The sequence below is a fragment of the Agelaius tricolor genome, unplaced genomic scaffold (assembly GCF_023055355.1).
Source record: "Agelaius tricolor isolate 1412-34295 unplaced genomic scaffold, bAgeTri1.0.p SCAF_25, whole genome shotgun sequence".
NCBI lineage: Eukaryota > Metazoa > Chordata > Aves > Passeriformes > Icteridae > Agelaius > Agelaius tricolor.
Genome location: NW_027269285.1, coordinates 2,403,950 through 2,421,338, shown reverse-complemented (window position 1 = coordinate 2,421,338; position 17,389 = coordinate 2,403,950). Strand labels below are relative to the sequence as shown.

At 40.9% G+C, this 17,389-nt stretch overlaps 1 protein-coding gene across 3 annotated transcripts in view; it reads left to right on the top strand.

The window, feature by feature from the left end:
* Positions 1-17,389, top strand: part of BRIP1 (BRCA1 interacting DNA helicase 1) — a 56,102-nt gene that overhangs the window by 27,781 nt on the left and 10,932 nt on the right. For all 3 annotated transcript variants that reach the window (XM_071447720.1, XM_071447718.1, XM_071447719.1), the window contains 5 exons: positions 2,933-3,092; positions 3,511-3,632; positions 12,735-12,847; positions 14,216-14,298; positions 16,727-17,044. In XM_071447720.1, the coding sequence (XP_071303821.1) occupies positions 2,933-3,092; positions 3,511-3,632; positions 12,735-12,847; positions 14,216-14,298; positions 16,727-17,044 (796 nt within the window). The remainder of the gene's footprint in view (positions 1-2,932; positions 3,093-3,510; positions 3,633-12,734; positions 12,848-14,215; positions 14,299-16,726; positions 17,045-17,389) is intronic.

Here is a 17,389-nt window from a genome sequence, read left to right as displayed (position 1 = left end):
TTTGGCACTGTATAAAACAAAGCAGCAAATGGAAAAGGGCAAAGCTGCTCCTTTGTGGGCACACATGGGAGGGTTTGGCCTTGGAGGGAAGGAGAAAACAGCTCCCCCATCCCCAAACTTCCAGAATATTCCAACAACTGCTCAGAAGAGAATGCTGGCAGAGATGGGGGTAGAGCTCCACCCTGAGCCCCAGGTCTTCATGGATCATAGCTGACAGGTGTCCTTAACCTGCAGCAAGGAATGGAAGGGAGAAGCCAGCCCAGTAAACAGCCCTCGGTGCAGGGGGAGATGACAGATCCTTTCTAACAAGATTTTCTGCTCTCTTGGAGGAAGAGCATTTGTTAATAAAGCATTTGAGAAGCCATTTTTAAGGGATTTAATAAAATATACCCAGGCTGCCTTCCAGGGCAGGAGCTATTATTCCCTTGGGTGGGAGGAGTGCCTGACTGGGGGCATTAATGGCTCCTTCCTGTGATTCCTGGCATTAGATCTTGCTCCCATTTGCACTTTTCCGACCCAAAGTGAAATCATTTTTTATGAGAAACCCGCACTTGGTTCCTGGCTCTTCTGAGGCATGTGTGTGTTCTATATTTTATTTATTTGTATTCAGTCAGCTCCATAATTCTTGTTGTTTTAATGTCTGTCCATGCCATGGGTCCTGTGTTTTTGTGGATACAAGGAAAGTTTCCATATCTAGCAAACTCCATTAATGGAAGAGGTAATAGCTGGTGTGTGAATTAAATGAATTGTTCCATTCTTGCCAAAGATTTCATAAATAATTCCCATATTTCCATCAAAATCACAGATTTTTGTTGTGGGGGTTGCTGTCAATGGAACAAGAAAGCTGAACCTTGGGCCAAGGGAGGGGAGCCCACAAAGAGAAAAGATCTTTCCTTAAGAATTTGGATAAAGGTTTTCTCCTGCCATCTTTGCAGTTCTGGATATAAATTTTACTTCTTTAAAATACAAGAGAAATACAGTGGAGTTGAGGGATTAAGGAATTTTTGTGAGGAAACACTTCCTAAGGGGTGCTGGGGAGAAATCCCATGGGTGGGACAAGAGGAGAGGAGAAAATCCGGGGGCAGGGACCCTTGGGAGTCAAAGGCTGGGTGGTTTCATGGATGTCAAAGTGAAATTGAGCTCTACCCAAGGGCTGCCCTTGGCATGGCTGGCAGTGCCAGGAGCCCAGCAGGGACTGCAGCAGCCCCACTGCACAGGAGCAGCAGTGAAATCTGGGAAGTTAATGGTGTTAGAGCTAACAAATGGATCTACTGAGAGCTGTAATAATGTGTTTGAGGCTCTGCCTTCCCAGAATTATCCCCACATCACATCCAAGAACTGAGGCTGCACTGGCAGGCTGGGATGGCGAGATGGACACTCATTGCCCAGTCACAGGATTACAGCCTTTATAGAAAAAGAGATTACAGACAGCTTCTGCCAGGAAATGACAGAGGGAGGGAAGGGGACAGACAGGAGGACAGCCACATTCAGCAGAGATGATTTATTCTGCAGCCACACTGTGTGAGGGGAAACTGTTCCTGCTACTCAGCACTTACTCTCTCTGTGCTGGCTTGCTAATGGTGTCACATCAGTAGTAAAGCAGGAGTAATTCCCTGAGCAGAGGCTGGGACACACCAGGGAGAATGTGAAATAACAGCATTTGTCCCCTCTTGTGAGGAACCCATCCAAATTCTTCATGTCAGAGAATGAGTTCAGATCCTTAATGCTGAGGACATGAAAAATGCAAAGGGCCTTGTCACCAGTTTCCTATAAACTCTCCAATGTGCCAACAATTAGTTGTCATTAGTTCTGCTTCACTGTAGCACTGAAACTGTGGATTTGGACAGGGGACAGATTCTTTGTGTAACAATCACCCATTCAGGGTCCTGGCATCTTGGCTGGAGTGCACTGGGAACAAGTGGGCTGCAGTGAAGGGATGCTGTGGCTTTTGCAGGAATGGAGCAGGGCAAGTGCAGCTTCCAGATGGAGCAGTTTGTGCAGCCTGGAGCAAAATGTGGAAAAGTCTTCAGGAGGGGAGTGCAGAGCCAGAGCTCAGCCCTTCCTGCAGAGTCTGGGAGTTTGGATCTCATCTGTGAGCTGCACAGAGTGTGTCAGTGCCACACCAGAGCTCACTGAGCAGCAGAAGGGTGAAATAAAGGGTTCAGTTCTGTGCACTGACCCCGAGCTCCTTGCTGCACCCTGGGCGTGTTCTTGCCTTGCCCTTCTCTCAAGGGCAGCTCTGTGCAGGTCAAGGAGGGACTTTTTGGCTCCCTGACTTGCTAAAATTCAATGTAGAACTTGGTGCATTTGCTAAATCACCCCCACCCAGCTGACTTCAGGTTCTGTGCTAATTTTAAACTCTGATTTCTGTAATGCTGCATTTTCACCATTTGCATTGAAAGCAGGACAAGTTTATTTGAACATGTTCTGACTTGGAGTGAAATGTGCACAGTTCAGAGTTTGGGAGGTGTAACAAAGCTGAGGGGCTCTTCAAGAAGCAGAGGAGGCTGATAAATCCTACATCAATATTTCCTGCCCCAACTTCTCCATGTAAATTTTCAAGTATTGAAATGTTCTGGAAATTTAAGATATAAAGGCTTGTTTCAAATTAATTTGGAATTTATTTCTAATCTTCCTTAGTAATCAAAAAACAGATAACTTCCATTTTTTTGGATGACATTCCTCTACTTTGAGGAAGAGCACAAGATGCTCTTTAATGGCCACTGTCATAGGTTTACTCAAAAATCTGCATTATTTCTAATTAGCAAAATAAGTGCTCCCCACTATTTCCCAATTGCTGCCCAGCTGGGGCTCTGTGCATGGTAGGAAAACTTGCATTTACAAAGACAAAAGCTGAATAATAACTTCATTAAAAGAAATGTCTTTGTGTGCTTTGTTTGAGCAGCTGATGGATTTTTCTGTTGGTTTTCAGATGCTGGACAAGTTAAAGGAGCGTTGGATGCACACAGGCTTGTGGAGGAACCTGGAGGATGTTAAAACAGTCATTGCAGAGCCCCAGGGAGGGGCCAAGAGTGACTTTGATGAGCTGCTGAAAACCTACTATGATGCAATCAAATGTAAAGGAGAAAAAGGTACATTTTTCAGCCATTGCAAATAATGAATGCAGCCTCTTCAAATAAAATTCAAGGTTTAACATTTTGTTGTAGATACACATTGTTCTTGCATAATTATTATAAAATCTAAAATTATTTTGCTATTTGATGATCAGAATCAGAATATTATTGGTCAGAGTGGAGTTAATCTCATCCCTCATACGAGTCTCTATTTTTACAGCCACTCACCTTTTGCAGCAGTATATTATATTATATTATATTATATTATATTATATTATATTATATTATATTATATTATATTATACTATGTTACGTTACGTTACGTTACATTATATTATATTATATTATATTATATTATATTAAGCTCTTTCAAAGGTTTTGGTGCCAGTTCCTGTGAGCCCCAGAGCTCCTGGCATGCTGAGTGTTGCTCTTGCAGATGGGGCTCTCCTGATGGCTGTGTGCAGGGGCAAGGTCAGTGAGGGGCTGGATTTCTGTGATGAGAACGCCAGGGCCGTGGTGACCATCGGGATCCCCTTCCCCAACGTCAAGGACCTGCAGGTAGGACATGGCTTCAGGCCTGGCCTGGGTTTGTCTCATCTTCCAAACACTAAATAGCCACAAAACAGATTTTTGTGTCATCTTCAATGCACAGAACAGACTTTTATGTCATCTTCAAAACAGATTTTTATGTCATCTTCAAAACACTAAATATTTAGTTTACTAAAATTAAAAAAAAACCAACTAAAATAGTTTATGTCATCTTCAAAGCACTAAATATTTAATTTACTAAAATAAAAACTAAAATAGTTTATGTCATCTTCAAAGCACTAAATATGCACAAAATACCTTTTCTCTCTATTTACCTTTGAACTTCTCTCCATCCCATTTGAATTCCTTGAGTGACCTTGCCCAGGTAAGAGCTGAAGCAGTGCTTTAAATAATGCAGGTTATTGCAGAAAATAAAAACTTTTAATACTGCTTTTTTAATACAAACTTCTTAATGGTGATTTAAATAAGGCAGGTTATTGCAGAAAACAGGTGGGAAGATCAAGATTGTTTAATTATGTTATTATTTTACAAAATAATGTGTATATCCCACTGCTTGCACTGTCTCACCTTTCTAATCCCATTCAGTGTAATTCTTTCTCCCACTTCAGCACAGAGTGGAACTGGAAAGTTTTTCCAAGCCTGTGCTGCTTTATTAGCTTGCAGTTTTGAACATGAATTTATGACACAACATAAACTCTTCCTGGATACTGAGGACAGCTCTATTTGGAATATTCAAGCTTCGTGTAACTTTAGGCAAAAACTTGTAACCCCCTTGTAAAAATAGCATTTGGAAATGGCTGCACTTAAATAAATCTGAAACTATTTGTGTTTTTCAGGAGGTGCTGAAAGCAGCATCCTGTTGCAGGGCTGTGTAATTGCCCACCTCAACACTTCCTTCCTTTTGACTTGAGCAGGGCTTGTGTGACAGAGGGATGATGTTCCATTAGAGCAGGCACTGCAGAGCTGAATGGAAAAGAAAGCCAATAAATACAGAAAAGGGTTTTTCTAGGCTTTCTGCTTACTGAAAAAGTGGTTTATTATTGGGTATTATTGTAGGGCTCTGTGCCACTGAGGTGCTGCCAGTCACTGTCACTGCCTGTCCTGTGTGTTCCTTTGTGGAACTGCTCTGTGAGGCCAAGAAACAAAGTGAAGGATCACAGAATAAATAAATACCAGGAGCAGCTGGATTCTGGTTCTCACTAATGCCAAATCAAACAAGAAAATCATAGGTTAGCACTTGAAAGGCCAAACAGACTCAGCTTTGGTTTGAGAGATGTGTTCTGAGCTTAAGTGAACAAGCAAAGGCTTCTTTGTTGTCTGCAGCATGTGCCTGATTCCAGCCTTGCTGGGAAAAACCACATCCTCCGAGGGCCAGGGAGCCGGGCGAGTGCAGCTCCTCCAGTGTTTGCAGAATTCCTTGGAGCACTCAGCCAGCCACAGCATTCTTTGTCCTTCTGAGGTATAATGCACTCCACTGTGGTGCAGAAATTCACATTTAAAGAGGACTCAGTCTCTTTCTGCAGTTAGCAATGCTGGCTTTTAGGGGCATGTGCTGACAGGGTATTTAGGAAATCCTTTGTTAGATGGCTGGAACTTTATAATTAATGCCAAATGATTTCCTGAAAATCAATGGGTTTGGGTTCTAAATGATACAAAATTAGGCTGAAAATAATGTGTTATGGGTGAATTATCTTCACAGTGGATTATGGCTTGATTTTACCTTGAGGTCAACCAAATATTTCAAAGAACAGGATCACAGCACTACAGTCCATTTCTGATAACTAAATTTAAAAATCAGTGTTCTCTTGAACTATTTTTTTAAATTAGACTGAAGAAAACCTCTGAATTTTTCAGTAGGGCTAGAAACAGTAGCTGCCAAATTGCAAACAGCTCAAGGTCTGAGTGTGTGTTTAGAGATGGGAATGCCCAAAGCTCTGCAGTGATCAATTCTGGATGAGAGCAGGGCAGGCACCAGTCTCACAGCACCAGATCTGCATGGCAGATCTAAAATAAAATGGCTTTTATTTTAAATGTGTTTATACTGAACAGGATTTTGTTTTGCTCAAGCTTTAGGCTTATCAGATCCCCAACAATTCTGGATTAATGCTCATTTTTTTTTGACCAGCTGAGTTGCAAGCAGGATGAAGTGAAGGAGGGTCACTGTGAAGAAGGTTATCAGTATCTTTGTAGAAATAGAAAAGAAATGTGGAAGATGAAACATCTTTTTCAGCTCAGGAAAGGAGCTGGAATTCCCTAATGCAGCAGTTACATTTAGGGAATAGTTGCACACATTTGGTTGGTGTTTCTTTGGATTTTGTGGGTGAAGCAGAAAACTGGGTAAAGCCTGGAACTTCTGGGGAGGATCTTGAGTTTCCAGCAGCCATAAAATTCAGACCACAGTGGCACAGGCCAGGTTGGACTTGGACAGAAATGGTGCATGTGGGGCTCTCCCACAGCAATAGTGCCCAGCTGAGGTACCAGGGAGGAAACTGATAAGATGATTGATAATGACTTTCCTTTAAAAATAGGAAATGCAAGTGATTAACTATTCCCTAGGAATAGCCATGAATTATATACTTCTGGGATTGGTTCAAATCACTAAAAAGTGCTGGGCTTCTACGTGAAGGAACACTTGGATGTCTGCTTTTTGGGTTAATAAAAGTCCTCTTAAGCCTCAATTCCATAACCCCTCACTCCTGCACAGAGTTTTCCTTGTGGGAGTGATCCCTTAATGCTCCCAGCACTGAGCACAGGCAGCAGGGTTTGTGGGACTGGACCTTTGCAGGGCAATATTTCATGGTGGCAGTTTGATGTTGGCTCATCTCCACTAATGTGACTTGTCTGTGATCAACCTGCTTTCTAAATATGGTTTATGATTTGTGACTTGATTGAGCTGTAATATTAAGGAACATAAATAATGTGACAGCAAGAGATGGATAATCCCACAGATGTGTTATCTGATGCTAACATACTGTTAATTAACTTCTCTTAGATATTTTGAAGTGTGGCATTTTAGATCCAGACATCAATCTTGGGCAAGAGACTCATTGTCAAATGTGATGAATAATATCCAATTTTAGTTTTTCCATATGTTTGTGCTAAGTATATGCCACAAATCCTGGTATTAAATGGCAAACATTGGAATTCCTGAAGTACTGGGTGCTTTTATAAGTTACATTAATTTCTGTGGAGGCTTTAAAGATAATAATTTCGTTTCACTTCAACATTTTTAGGCATATTGTGTCTTAGGTTCACTGCTTTTCACAAAGAGAAGAGTCTAAACCACTTTGTCAGGGTTAGGGAGAAAGAAATGATTCAGGCTCAGACCTGATTCTAAACAAAAGTGATTGAAGAAAGAGGCCAACCCCTAATTCTGTGTTATTGCAAAGGGTTTCATATTGCTGGAGAATCAGGTTGCTAAAACAAAATAATATAAAAGAAAATGTTCAAGGGTTGCTCAAAGCTCTGGTGCTCTCAATGGTAGAGTTTGGCTCCAGTAAAGCAGGAAAATTTATTTCAGAGCCAAAAATGACTTCTTTGGCTGTGACCAGGATTTCCTCTGCCTACCTCTGGGACCTGAAAGGAGAGGTAGGAAAATCTGATTTTGGAGCCAAGTGTGACTTGTTTAGTTCAAGTCATAATTTACTGTTCTTACCTTGGGGAGCTGAAAAGAAAGAGAAATGTTGAGAATGGGCAGCTCTGAAGTGCAGAGTCCCCCTGCCCAGGGAGCTTTTCTGCACTTCCACCTCTGCAGATGCTTTTGATCCTGTGCAGGAGAGGGAATTCACCGTGGGACAGCCAGCAGCCCTTGACCAAAACACAGCAGAAAATGCAGAAAGTCAAATTCTTTCACATCAGCAGAGGCAAATGAACTCACTGGGGCTGGGAGCTGGGAGCAGAGGCACTGCTGGAGTTTGCCTGGAATGGGAATTATTGAATGGGAATTATTTCCCCTGGCTGCCATGGGCCAGTATCTCCTTTATTCTTACACCAAGGAAATCATCCCTTCAATTGTGATTTTCTGGGCTTTATGTAATTTAATGATACAAACATCTTGCAGCTCTTTGGCTGAAGTTTCCACTTCTCCTATCTCAAATTGAGATATTTCTCAACAAATTGAGATATTTCTATCATTTCAGAAAGATGATGTGTCCCAATATTGAATTTCTAGTGCTTGTGGCAGTTTTTAAGCCTATGTTTTGTGTTCCTTGAAAGGAGAAAGAATCTTGTGCTACATAAGTGATTGCTAGAAAAATTTATTTCTTATTTACCATATTCTAGGAAAAGCAAGATTTCTAAGAAAATTATTGTTCTTTTAGCATTTAATTTAAATTATTATTATGCTTAACCAGAGCTGGGAAACATCCCTTTGCACTGTGTTATTGTGCCATTTTTTCTATCTCTGCAATTCTGGTTTTGATTTTATCCCCATTCACGTTGCACTGTTCAATCCCAGGGTATTTCCATGTCCCCTGTGAGACAGAGCAAGTCTGAGATCTGGAATGATTCCTTTTTTTATTCAGTGCTATCCAAGGAAGGCAGTTTTGATGAGTGCACTCAGAAATGTTCAGGCAGAAAAGGTCACCTGAGCAATTTCTGGTGGCAGCATCCTGATGATAACTGAGCAGTACAAATATTGATTGGGTCTCACTGGCACTTGGAGGGCTTGTTGCTGTTTTATGAGGAAATGCAGTATTTCTATAAAATAGAAATGAAAATAAAAGTGTTATATTTGTGTCTAGTGACCTTATTCAGTTCTATGAACTCGTTAGGATGACCTTAATAAATTACTGTAATTGACAGAATCTACTTTGGTAAAATTCAGCAAATAAAAATTTGCTTATTCCACATTATTTATGTATTAGCACTGCCCTTGGAATGCTTGGAACATTCAAAGATAAAATCCTGCCATAATATCTTCATCCTGTGGGCTCAGAAATGGGAATATTGTGTTTAGACATGGCTGGGAGGGCTGAGGAGTTTGAGGCTCGTGCTGTGACTCAGCCAGGCCTTTACTTGTGCATTATTTGTGTTAAACCCCCAGCCCTCGTGCTGCTTTTGAAGTGAGTGAAATGCTGCACTGTTCAGTGCTGCTTCTAGGGAAGGATTTTCAGATGTGAAAGAAAAGAAATGGCTTTTCATGTTTTAACTTTCCTGCACTCACAAACTTTTATGGTTCCTTGGCATTCGTCAGGAGGAAAGTAGATGGCAAGTGTTCCTGCAAAATTCTAATTATTGCTATTTCAGGTGGAAGAGAGACTCTAAGTGGACACATGAGATTTTTAGGACGGGAGATTTGCTCTAAAAACATTTTTATGTCTTTTTTGGGATGGAAGAGGGGAGTTACCACCTGGTGTTTTCTCTGCTTGTTTGTTTTTAAGACGTGGGGAATTAGTGGATGTTAAACATGAATGTGACTTTAAAAATTTTTTTGGATGATGTGAGCAACGTCTTTGCTTTCATTACTATTTTTCCTCTCATAAAACCAGAGAAACAAGTGAGTGGAATGGCAGAAAATGTTTCTATCCATTTTCTGGTTTTTCTTTCCATGGAGGAGAGGGAAGGGGAGGGAAGGGCAGGAGCTGGTCCAGGTGTGGCTGTGCCACCTCCACCTGGCCCTGCAGGGACACAGGCCCAGCTCTGTTGGCCTTTCCCTGCTCTTTTCTCTTCCTTTCCCTACCAGAGCAAACAGGAGGCACTTGGAGATGTTTGTGAGGGGATGTCCTATCAAGGAACAGGCCTGACTTGTTAAAGAAAAAAAATTGCAAACCGTTACTTGTATTTGTTCTTAAAAAGCAAAGTTTGCATTTGGTTCAGTGAAGTAATGCATTAAAAATACCCTCCAAACTTTGCTAGATGAAGTAAAACCAAGCACAGTTGATGTTGCTGATTTAAATTGCACAAAATGAACAAATGGGTTTACCCCATTCAGCCTTCATGCCGTGGCACTGATAAATCAGTTTACAGTGTCCTGGTTGATTTTTCTGTAGAAATAGTTAGTCCATGTTAGATTGGTATTTGCATACCTGCTTTAAATACTGTTTGTGTGTTGTGAATAAACCTGGTCCAGCCTGGTGTGTTGCTCCAAGGCTCTGTGTGTGAATTTGCAGGTCATTTTGGGGTCAAAACCAAGCTGTAATTTTTGAGTTGCCCTTCCCAGCTTTGTGCTGTGAACTAACTCATACAATCCATGGTCACCACAGTATAAATCCATTATAGCCTGAATAATCTGAGTCTGTTCACATAAAGGAGGTAACTTCTTTTAAAATCTAATGTAACAAATGTCATTTAATGTTGTTGTCATTGCAGAAAAACCTCCATTGCTAATTCTGTTTGAAAAATACACTTGAGCTGTAGCACAAAGTGCCTCCAAGTATCTTTCCAATCCTTTAAAAAAACAAGAATTGTTCATGGCATTTCTCTTTTCTCGTGCTGCTTCCCAGCTGATGCTGCAGAGTGAAAGATGTCAGAGTCATTAAGCATTAGAGGCAGGAGGGGTGTGCAGGTGGAACGGGGGCAGCTGGCAGTGCCCGTGACCTCCCAGACTGATCAAAGCCTAATCTGGGTGACAGCTACAGCATGGCAGAGCTTGCCAGGGGCCTCGTGCAGCTCTTTGTCTGCAAATCCTGCCCCAGAGCTGGGAGGATGTTTTTAAGGATGAACAGGTAAAAGTAAAAGGCTGTCTTTTGACATTTTAACTAATCCCTTCTAGCCTGTGCTTTCCTGCACATTGTGGAGATTTGCTAGCAGGAGGCACTGCCTTTTTCACATATGTAACATGTCAGCTTGAATCTGGCCTGGAACTGATGGGGGGAGTGCAGCAGGTCCACAATGAAATGGATTCTGATTGCATTAAAATGACAGGCCCTGGCCTTTTACCTGCACAGCCTCCCCCAGTGCTCACAGGGCTCTGAGGATGATGAGGGGAGAGACGAGGATCTGACTCCGTGTTTGACAAGGCTGATTTATTATTTTATGATATATGTTACATTAAAACTATTATACTAAAAGAATAGAAGAAAGGATTTCATCACAAGGCTGGCTAGGAATAGAAAAAGAAGGAGTGATAACAAAGGCTTGTGGACTCTCTGTCCGAGCCAGCTGGGCTGTGATTGGCCATTAATTAGAAACAACCACATGAGCCAATCCCAGCTGCACCTGTTGCATTCCACAGCAGCAGATAACCATTGGTTACAGTTTGTTCCTCTCAGCTTCTCAGGAGGACAAATCCTCAGGAAAGGATTTTCCATAAAATGTGTCTGTGACATCCCCCTGCACACTGAACTCACATCTCTGCTGAGGCAGGAGTACTGCAGGCACAAAACACAATGCTTCTTTTCTGGTAACTCTTTTAAAATTAATAGAAGGAAGTTTTAGAGATATATAACACCCTTAGAGCAAGGGGTTGGGGTGAAACCCCCTCCCAAACTCATGGGGTTTTCAATTAAAAATTGGGTTTTATATCATATAAATGAGATGTCATTGGTGGTGTGCATACAAACAGTAAACTTGATAACACTGACATTAGAAGAATGTGGAAGTAATGTATTTTATTTAGGTGATCTGACTGGTTTGCATTTTATTGCTACTTCAGTGAGTTTGTGCAGGTATTTAAAATAATGTCATTTTTCAGCATAAGACAGGAGCAGTTATTCCAGCACTGTTTGCACAGGCTGTGCAAAGTGAGGGGCTGGTAAACCTCCACTGGTTCCAAATGGCCATAACCTTACTGATAACACAATTCTTCCAAAAAATAAATTGTTATAAAACTGACCAGGACTAGAAGACAGATGCAAAAGACACCCAGGAGAATATTGTCAGTGGTTCTGTTTTAAAGGCTTCAGTGAACTTTTCCATCATCATTCCTCATTTCCAGAGGTGAGCAGTACCCTTTTCCTTCTCCAGGTAGTATTTCAGTTTGTAGAAATGCACAGGTAAAGCCAAGTTCCTTTTCAAGGAATGGTTTAATGTTCATAGACCATTCAGAAGAAATCATCTTCTGTTTGGGAAATTAAAAAGGAAACCTCACATGCCAGTCAGTAAATTCTGAGTGACTGGAACAAATATTAAATCTGTGAAATCAAACTGAATTTACTTTCTGGCTGTAAAGATTGAATTTGTAAATTTGACAGGCAATTTAAAGGGCATAAGTACATAAAATAAAATTTCTTGTCCAAATGCAACTTGAAAGTTACCTGTCAGAAGAGGTTAGAAGTCTGCTGTTTTCTCTCCTGAAGCGTGTCCTTTCACTTGTCAGTTTAGAAAGGTTAATACTCACAAAAGAGCAGCAGAAAGACCCTTTTTGGTGTAGTTTTATGCTTCTTTAAAAAAATAATCATTCAGTTCCCCTGGTTGAATAAAAATAATAATAAAACCTTCTGATAGAAATAATGTTCTAGTGCAAATTGTTCCAGTTCATAGCAGGCACTGTGTGTGGTTATCCTGATTGGGAAGGGATTTCTTGGGCAGTTCATTCCAGGTTCTGAAGCATCAGGGATGAGATTTAAAAAGGGGAACAAGTTTTCCCTGCCTGGTCTCCCCATGCTCTGCAGTGAAACATTTCCAGAGCTCAGGAGCTGGTGCCAGGCTGGAATTCTGCTCGGTGTCACTGACTGCTGCTCTTTGGCAGAGCTCCCTCTGTCCCCAGAGCTCTTCTGCAGCTTCTGTCAAGGAGGAGAAGTTGAATTTGCTGAAGCCTCACTGGGAAATCAGAGTCTGGTCCCAGCTGGGGTGAGGATGGCTTTGGGGATAAAGGGAGAGCCCCAGTGGGGCATTTCCTTTTGGAAGGGCCAGTGAGTCTGGGCTTTGGAGCCCATCACCTGTCCCTGCTCTGGGGTTTTCACCTGTCTGAGCATTCATCCTCCTCTCCCTGGCACAGAGCTTGGGATGAGTGTGTGCTGCTCATGCCAATAATTCAAATTATTGGAACACATCACAGCTAAGGGCAATTTCAGAAGCCAGAATTGGTTAGTGTACAAAATACAGAGGTGAAACACTGAAACACAGTTTATATATTCTCTTATTTAATCACTGTTTGCTTGTTTTCCCCTTTTAGAATATCTCCTTTTCAACAGCATTCCTAAACCAAATATTTTATTATTTCCATCTTAGGTTGAATTAAAGAGGAAGTACAATGACCAGCACAAAAGCACAAGAGGCCTTTTATCAGGGAGTCAGTGGTATGAAATTCAAGCTTACAGAGCTCTCAACCAAGCCCTGGGAAGGTGAGAGAAACATAACTAAAATTATAGAAATTTGTACAACTTTTTAAGGGAGATCTTTATGGATTTATTCCCCTCTTTAAGCACAAAAGAGTAAGGCCAAACCTCTCATATTGCAAATTCTGTCTCTTGAGCTGCTCTGTGCTGACAATTCTCTGCTTTTCAGCCTGTTGTGCATTGTTATATTTCAGATTTTATTTTACATTCAGAACCCACTTCAATTTAGTTGAAGTTTTATTGCTCATAGTCAAGATACACAGAGAAAAAAAGCACAAGCAGAGACAAATATTTCTTGAGCTTGAAAAGCAAATGAAGATCCTTAGGCCTTTTCCCATGCACTAATTGTTCACACTCTCAGTGGGCCCAGAACAGTTGTTTGATATTTAGCCTACAAGGGTTTTTGAAAGGGAGAAATAGCAGTGGGGTTTTTCAGACCTTTGCAAAAGGTCAATTCAATTATTGTGCTCACTGATCTCTTCCCAGATTTAGAAGGAGTGGTGTAGCTTCCATTTCCTAGATGGAAAAATTCCCCCAAATGTTGTTAACAAGGTAGAATTAATTCATCCTCCTTCAACAAAATCTATCATATAAATAAAGATTAGAGCTGTCATCCATATCTATTGTAGGTGCTGTGCATCTGTCATGGCTACAGAGGCACAGAAACATCAGCTGGAAAACTCTTCTGATCTGAATTAGTCCTAATGCAAATGTGATGACATAAATGAAGGCTTAGAGAGAAAATTGAGAGAAATTGTAACATTAGGAAATCTCACTGGGGATTCTTGTTGGTACAGGCCTGATTTCTTCAATTCCTGAGCATTAATTCCATAGGTTAAGAAAGCTCTCACTTGTGGAATACCAGTAGTGAAATAAATCAGCTTGAACTTAAATCAAGTTTTAGTGACAATTACTTATTGTTTAATTTATTATTTGGGTGGTCTAAAATGGAGAAAATGGCTTCCATTCTGACACAAAGGGACAAATTCCTTATCAAACCACGAGCCAAGACCTTGCTAACCTGAGCTGTGGGGAGGGATTTTGATAAAACCAGAACATTCCACACAGGAAGCTCTGCAATATTTACACTGCCCAGTTAAGAGTGGAAATGAATTGTGTGGTTTGATTGGCTGTTGAATATTTGTGTGCTTTATTTTTCATTTAGCTGTTTTCATGTACATTCAACAGCTGAAGGAAAATGAAGCTTCCATGGCATCCATAACAATTTTTGGTGCCTCCAGTAGAAGAGCACCTCCTGTATAATTTTGCATATTCCAGCTGACTCAGAGCAATCCCTGTTTCCTAGTTCCCCACAGATTTTTGCTGGGTGCCCTCTAATTACATAAATACTCTTTTTTTTCCCCTCACTTTTAGGTGTATAAGGCACAGGAATGACTGGGGGGCTCTTATTTTAGTGGATGACCGCTTCAGGAAGAACCCCAATAAATACATAACTGGTAAGAGGTGAAAATCCTTTGGGGAAGCTCCTAATGTTGAAAAATACTGAAATCTCTGAATTACAGAAATGTGGTTGTACAAATACAGGGGAGTAGGAAGGGTCAGAATGTGCCCCAGCCATGGAACAGAAATTGAGCTGCTGAATATTCAATATACAACAAGGAGTTTCTGTTTGTAGTTTTATACTGGGTAGAAATAAATGCAGGTGAAATAAAGCAGATCCTGCACACAACCTTTAAAAAAATAAAAAGTAGAAGATGAATGCTTAGGAATGTGTTTCCACCTTTGTTCCTGCCCTTTTTGCTGGGCAGAGCTGAGCTCACCAGCCCATGCTGGGCTCAGTCAGCAGGTGGAGCTCAGCTGCTGCAGTTGAGTCCAGCTCCTTCTTGATCTACTAAAAATACACTGAAATTATTGAAGGAAACTCTAGAAATTCACATAGGAGCACAAATAATGCATATGTTCAACACTTGGTAAGGTTTATTTCTCTAAAAAGTAAAACTTCACAGAAGAGTGAAGATCTCTGTTGTTGTGGGTTTGGGGTTTTTTGTTTTGTTTTTTTTTAATTGATATACAAAGAATATTTAAATGGGTTCAGGAACACTTTCTAAAATTGAGACAGTTTTTACTTGTGCTCCAATATAATGTAAAAAGCTGTTATGCTCAAGACATCTGATATTTAATATTTTGGTTAGTTTGATAGGAGCAGGTTATTATAAAACCTGTAGTTGTAGAACAGTTGTGATTCTTTGAGTTACTGTTACTTAATCTGACACAAAGTTGTGAAAAGCTTCATTTTATTCAAATTTTTTTCAGACCCTGTTAATATGATCATAAATAGCTGCACTCTGTGTAAGCCACTTTTAAATAATTCATGATAACAAGCAGAATGAACAGCCAGGCAACAAAGAAGTATAATGATGTTTATGCAAGGCAGCAGTTTGAACCTAAAAAGAAGACTTGTGAAAAAGATATTTTTAGTTTTCTGATCAGAATACTGCTATTGAATAAATCAGGTTCTTAGCCCTGGAAAAGAGGAATTGTTGTAGCTTCATGAGAAAATTCTTGAAACCTTTGAGACTGTACCTACACAGAAATATTTGCACTCTTAGAGTGTCATTGTAACAGGCCCCTGGCCAGGTAATAATTAGAGACTCCATGTATTACAGAAGGTTGATCAATAATTAGCAGAGACTCCCTGTATTACAGAAGGTTGATCAATAATTAGCAGAGACTCCATGAATGAAGGTTGATCAATAATTAGCATAGACTCCATGTATCACAGAAGGTTGATCAATAATTAGCACAGACTTCATGAATGAAGGTTGATCAATAATTAGCAGAGACTCCATGTATTATAGAATGTTGATCAATAATTAGCAGAAACTCCAGGTATCACAGAAGGTTGATCAAGAATTCTTTATTAAGGAACCCATTGTTCTTTTACAAACTGTTAGATACAGGTGGACCTCATTGCTCCTTTACTTCAAGCACATCACCATTGAGTAATTAGTGAAGCACCCTTTGATGAGGAAATCTCCACAGCACACTGCACATGTTCACAGCACCAGCTGTTACCAGCAGGTTCAGATAAGAATTGTTTCTCTTTCTTTCCTCTGAGCTTCTCCCAGCCTTCCCCAGCTCCATGCCTGGGAACGTTGGGTTTGTCTGTGCCCAGAGAGCTGCTCCTCCTTAGGCTGCTGACTAGGGCTGGGAAATGCCTGCACAGGAGCTGATATTGTGGAGTAAGGAGCTGATATTGAGGAGTAAGGAGCTGATATTGAGGAGTAAGGAGCTGATATTGAGGAGTAAGGAGCTGATATTTTGAATATGTTGTTATTTTGGTGTAAGGAGTTGATATTGTGGAGTAAGGCGCTGATATTGTGGAGTAAGGAGTTGATATTTTGGATATGTTGTTATTTTGGTGTAAGGAGTTGATATTGTGGAGTAAGGTGCTGATATTTTGGTGTGAGGTGCTGATATTGTGGAGTAAGGAGCTGATATTGTGGAGTAAGGAGTTGATATTTTCGTGTAAGGTGCCGATATTTTGGAGTAAGGTGCTGCTATTTTGAGAAGGTGCTGATATTTTGGTGTAGGGTGCCAATATTTTGGTGTAAGGTGCCAATATTTTGGTGTAAGGTGCCGATATTTTGGTGTAGGGTGCTGATATTTTGAGAAGGTGCTGATATTTAGAGAAGGTGCTGATATTTTGGTGTAGGGTGCCGATATTTTGGTGTAAGGTGCCGATATTTTGAGAGGGTGCTGATATTTTGTAATAAGGTGTTTTTTGTAAGGTGCTGATATTTTGCAATAAGGTGCTGATATTTTGCAATAAGGTGTTTCTTGTAAGGTGCTGATATTTTGCAATAAGTATTTTGCAATAAGTATTTTGCAATAAGTATTTTGCAATAAGGTGTCTCCCCCCAGGACTGTCCAAGTGGATCCGGCAGCAGGTGCAGCACCACGGCTCCTTCGGCAGCGCCCTGCGCTCCCTGCGCGCCTTCGCTCTCCGCAACCAGAGCGGTGCAGAGCCCTCCCCAGGGCCCGGCTCTGAGCTCCCTGCACAGCCCAGGCACCTCCCACAGGGCTCTCCTCAGGAGAACAGCGCTCCTCTGTCCCCTGGTGCTCCTGACACAAGGCAGGAGCAGAATTTGGACTCAGGAGTTGATTTTGCTGCAAGCATCAGCTCAGTTCCTCCCACAGCATGGGATCAGCCAAGTGGCAGCACGGCAGCAGTCAAACAAAGTATGTTCATTTCCACTGGCAATTTCAAATGGGGACTTGAGTCTTTTTTGGAGGAAACAAATGGTTTTTTTAAATTACAGAAGTGCTATTGTGGAAAATGGTAATTATTCACAAATGTGGAGGAGCTGTGCTCAACAGACTGAAATTAATTCTCGTTCCATCTGGTTGTCTTAAAAGAGTAATCTTTGATAAGTTTATAGTACAATCAAAAATGGTTTCATTTTAATTTCTTTTTCCATTGAGCACTATGAAGATAATTTAAAATATATTTGAAACGCATCAAGATTAGCATTATTGCAAGTTGAGCTCTGGTTCAAGCTACATCTGTTGTTTGGGCATTGCTGT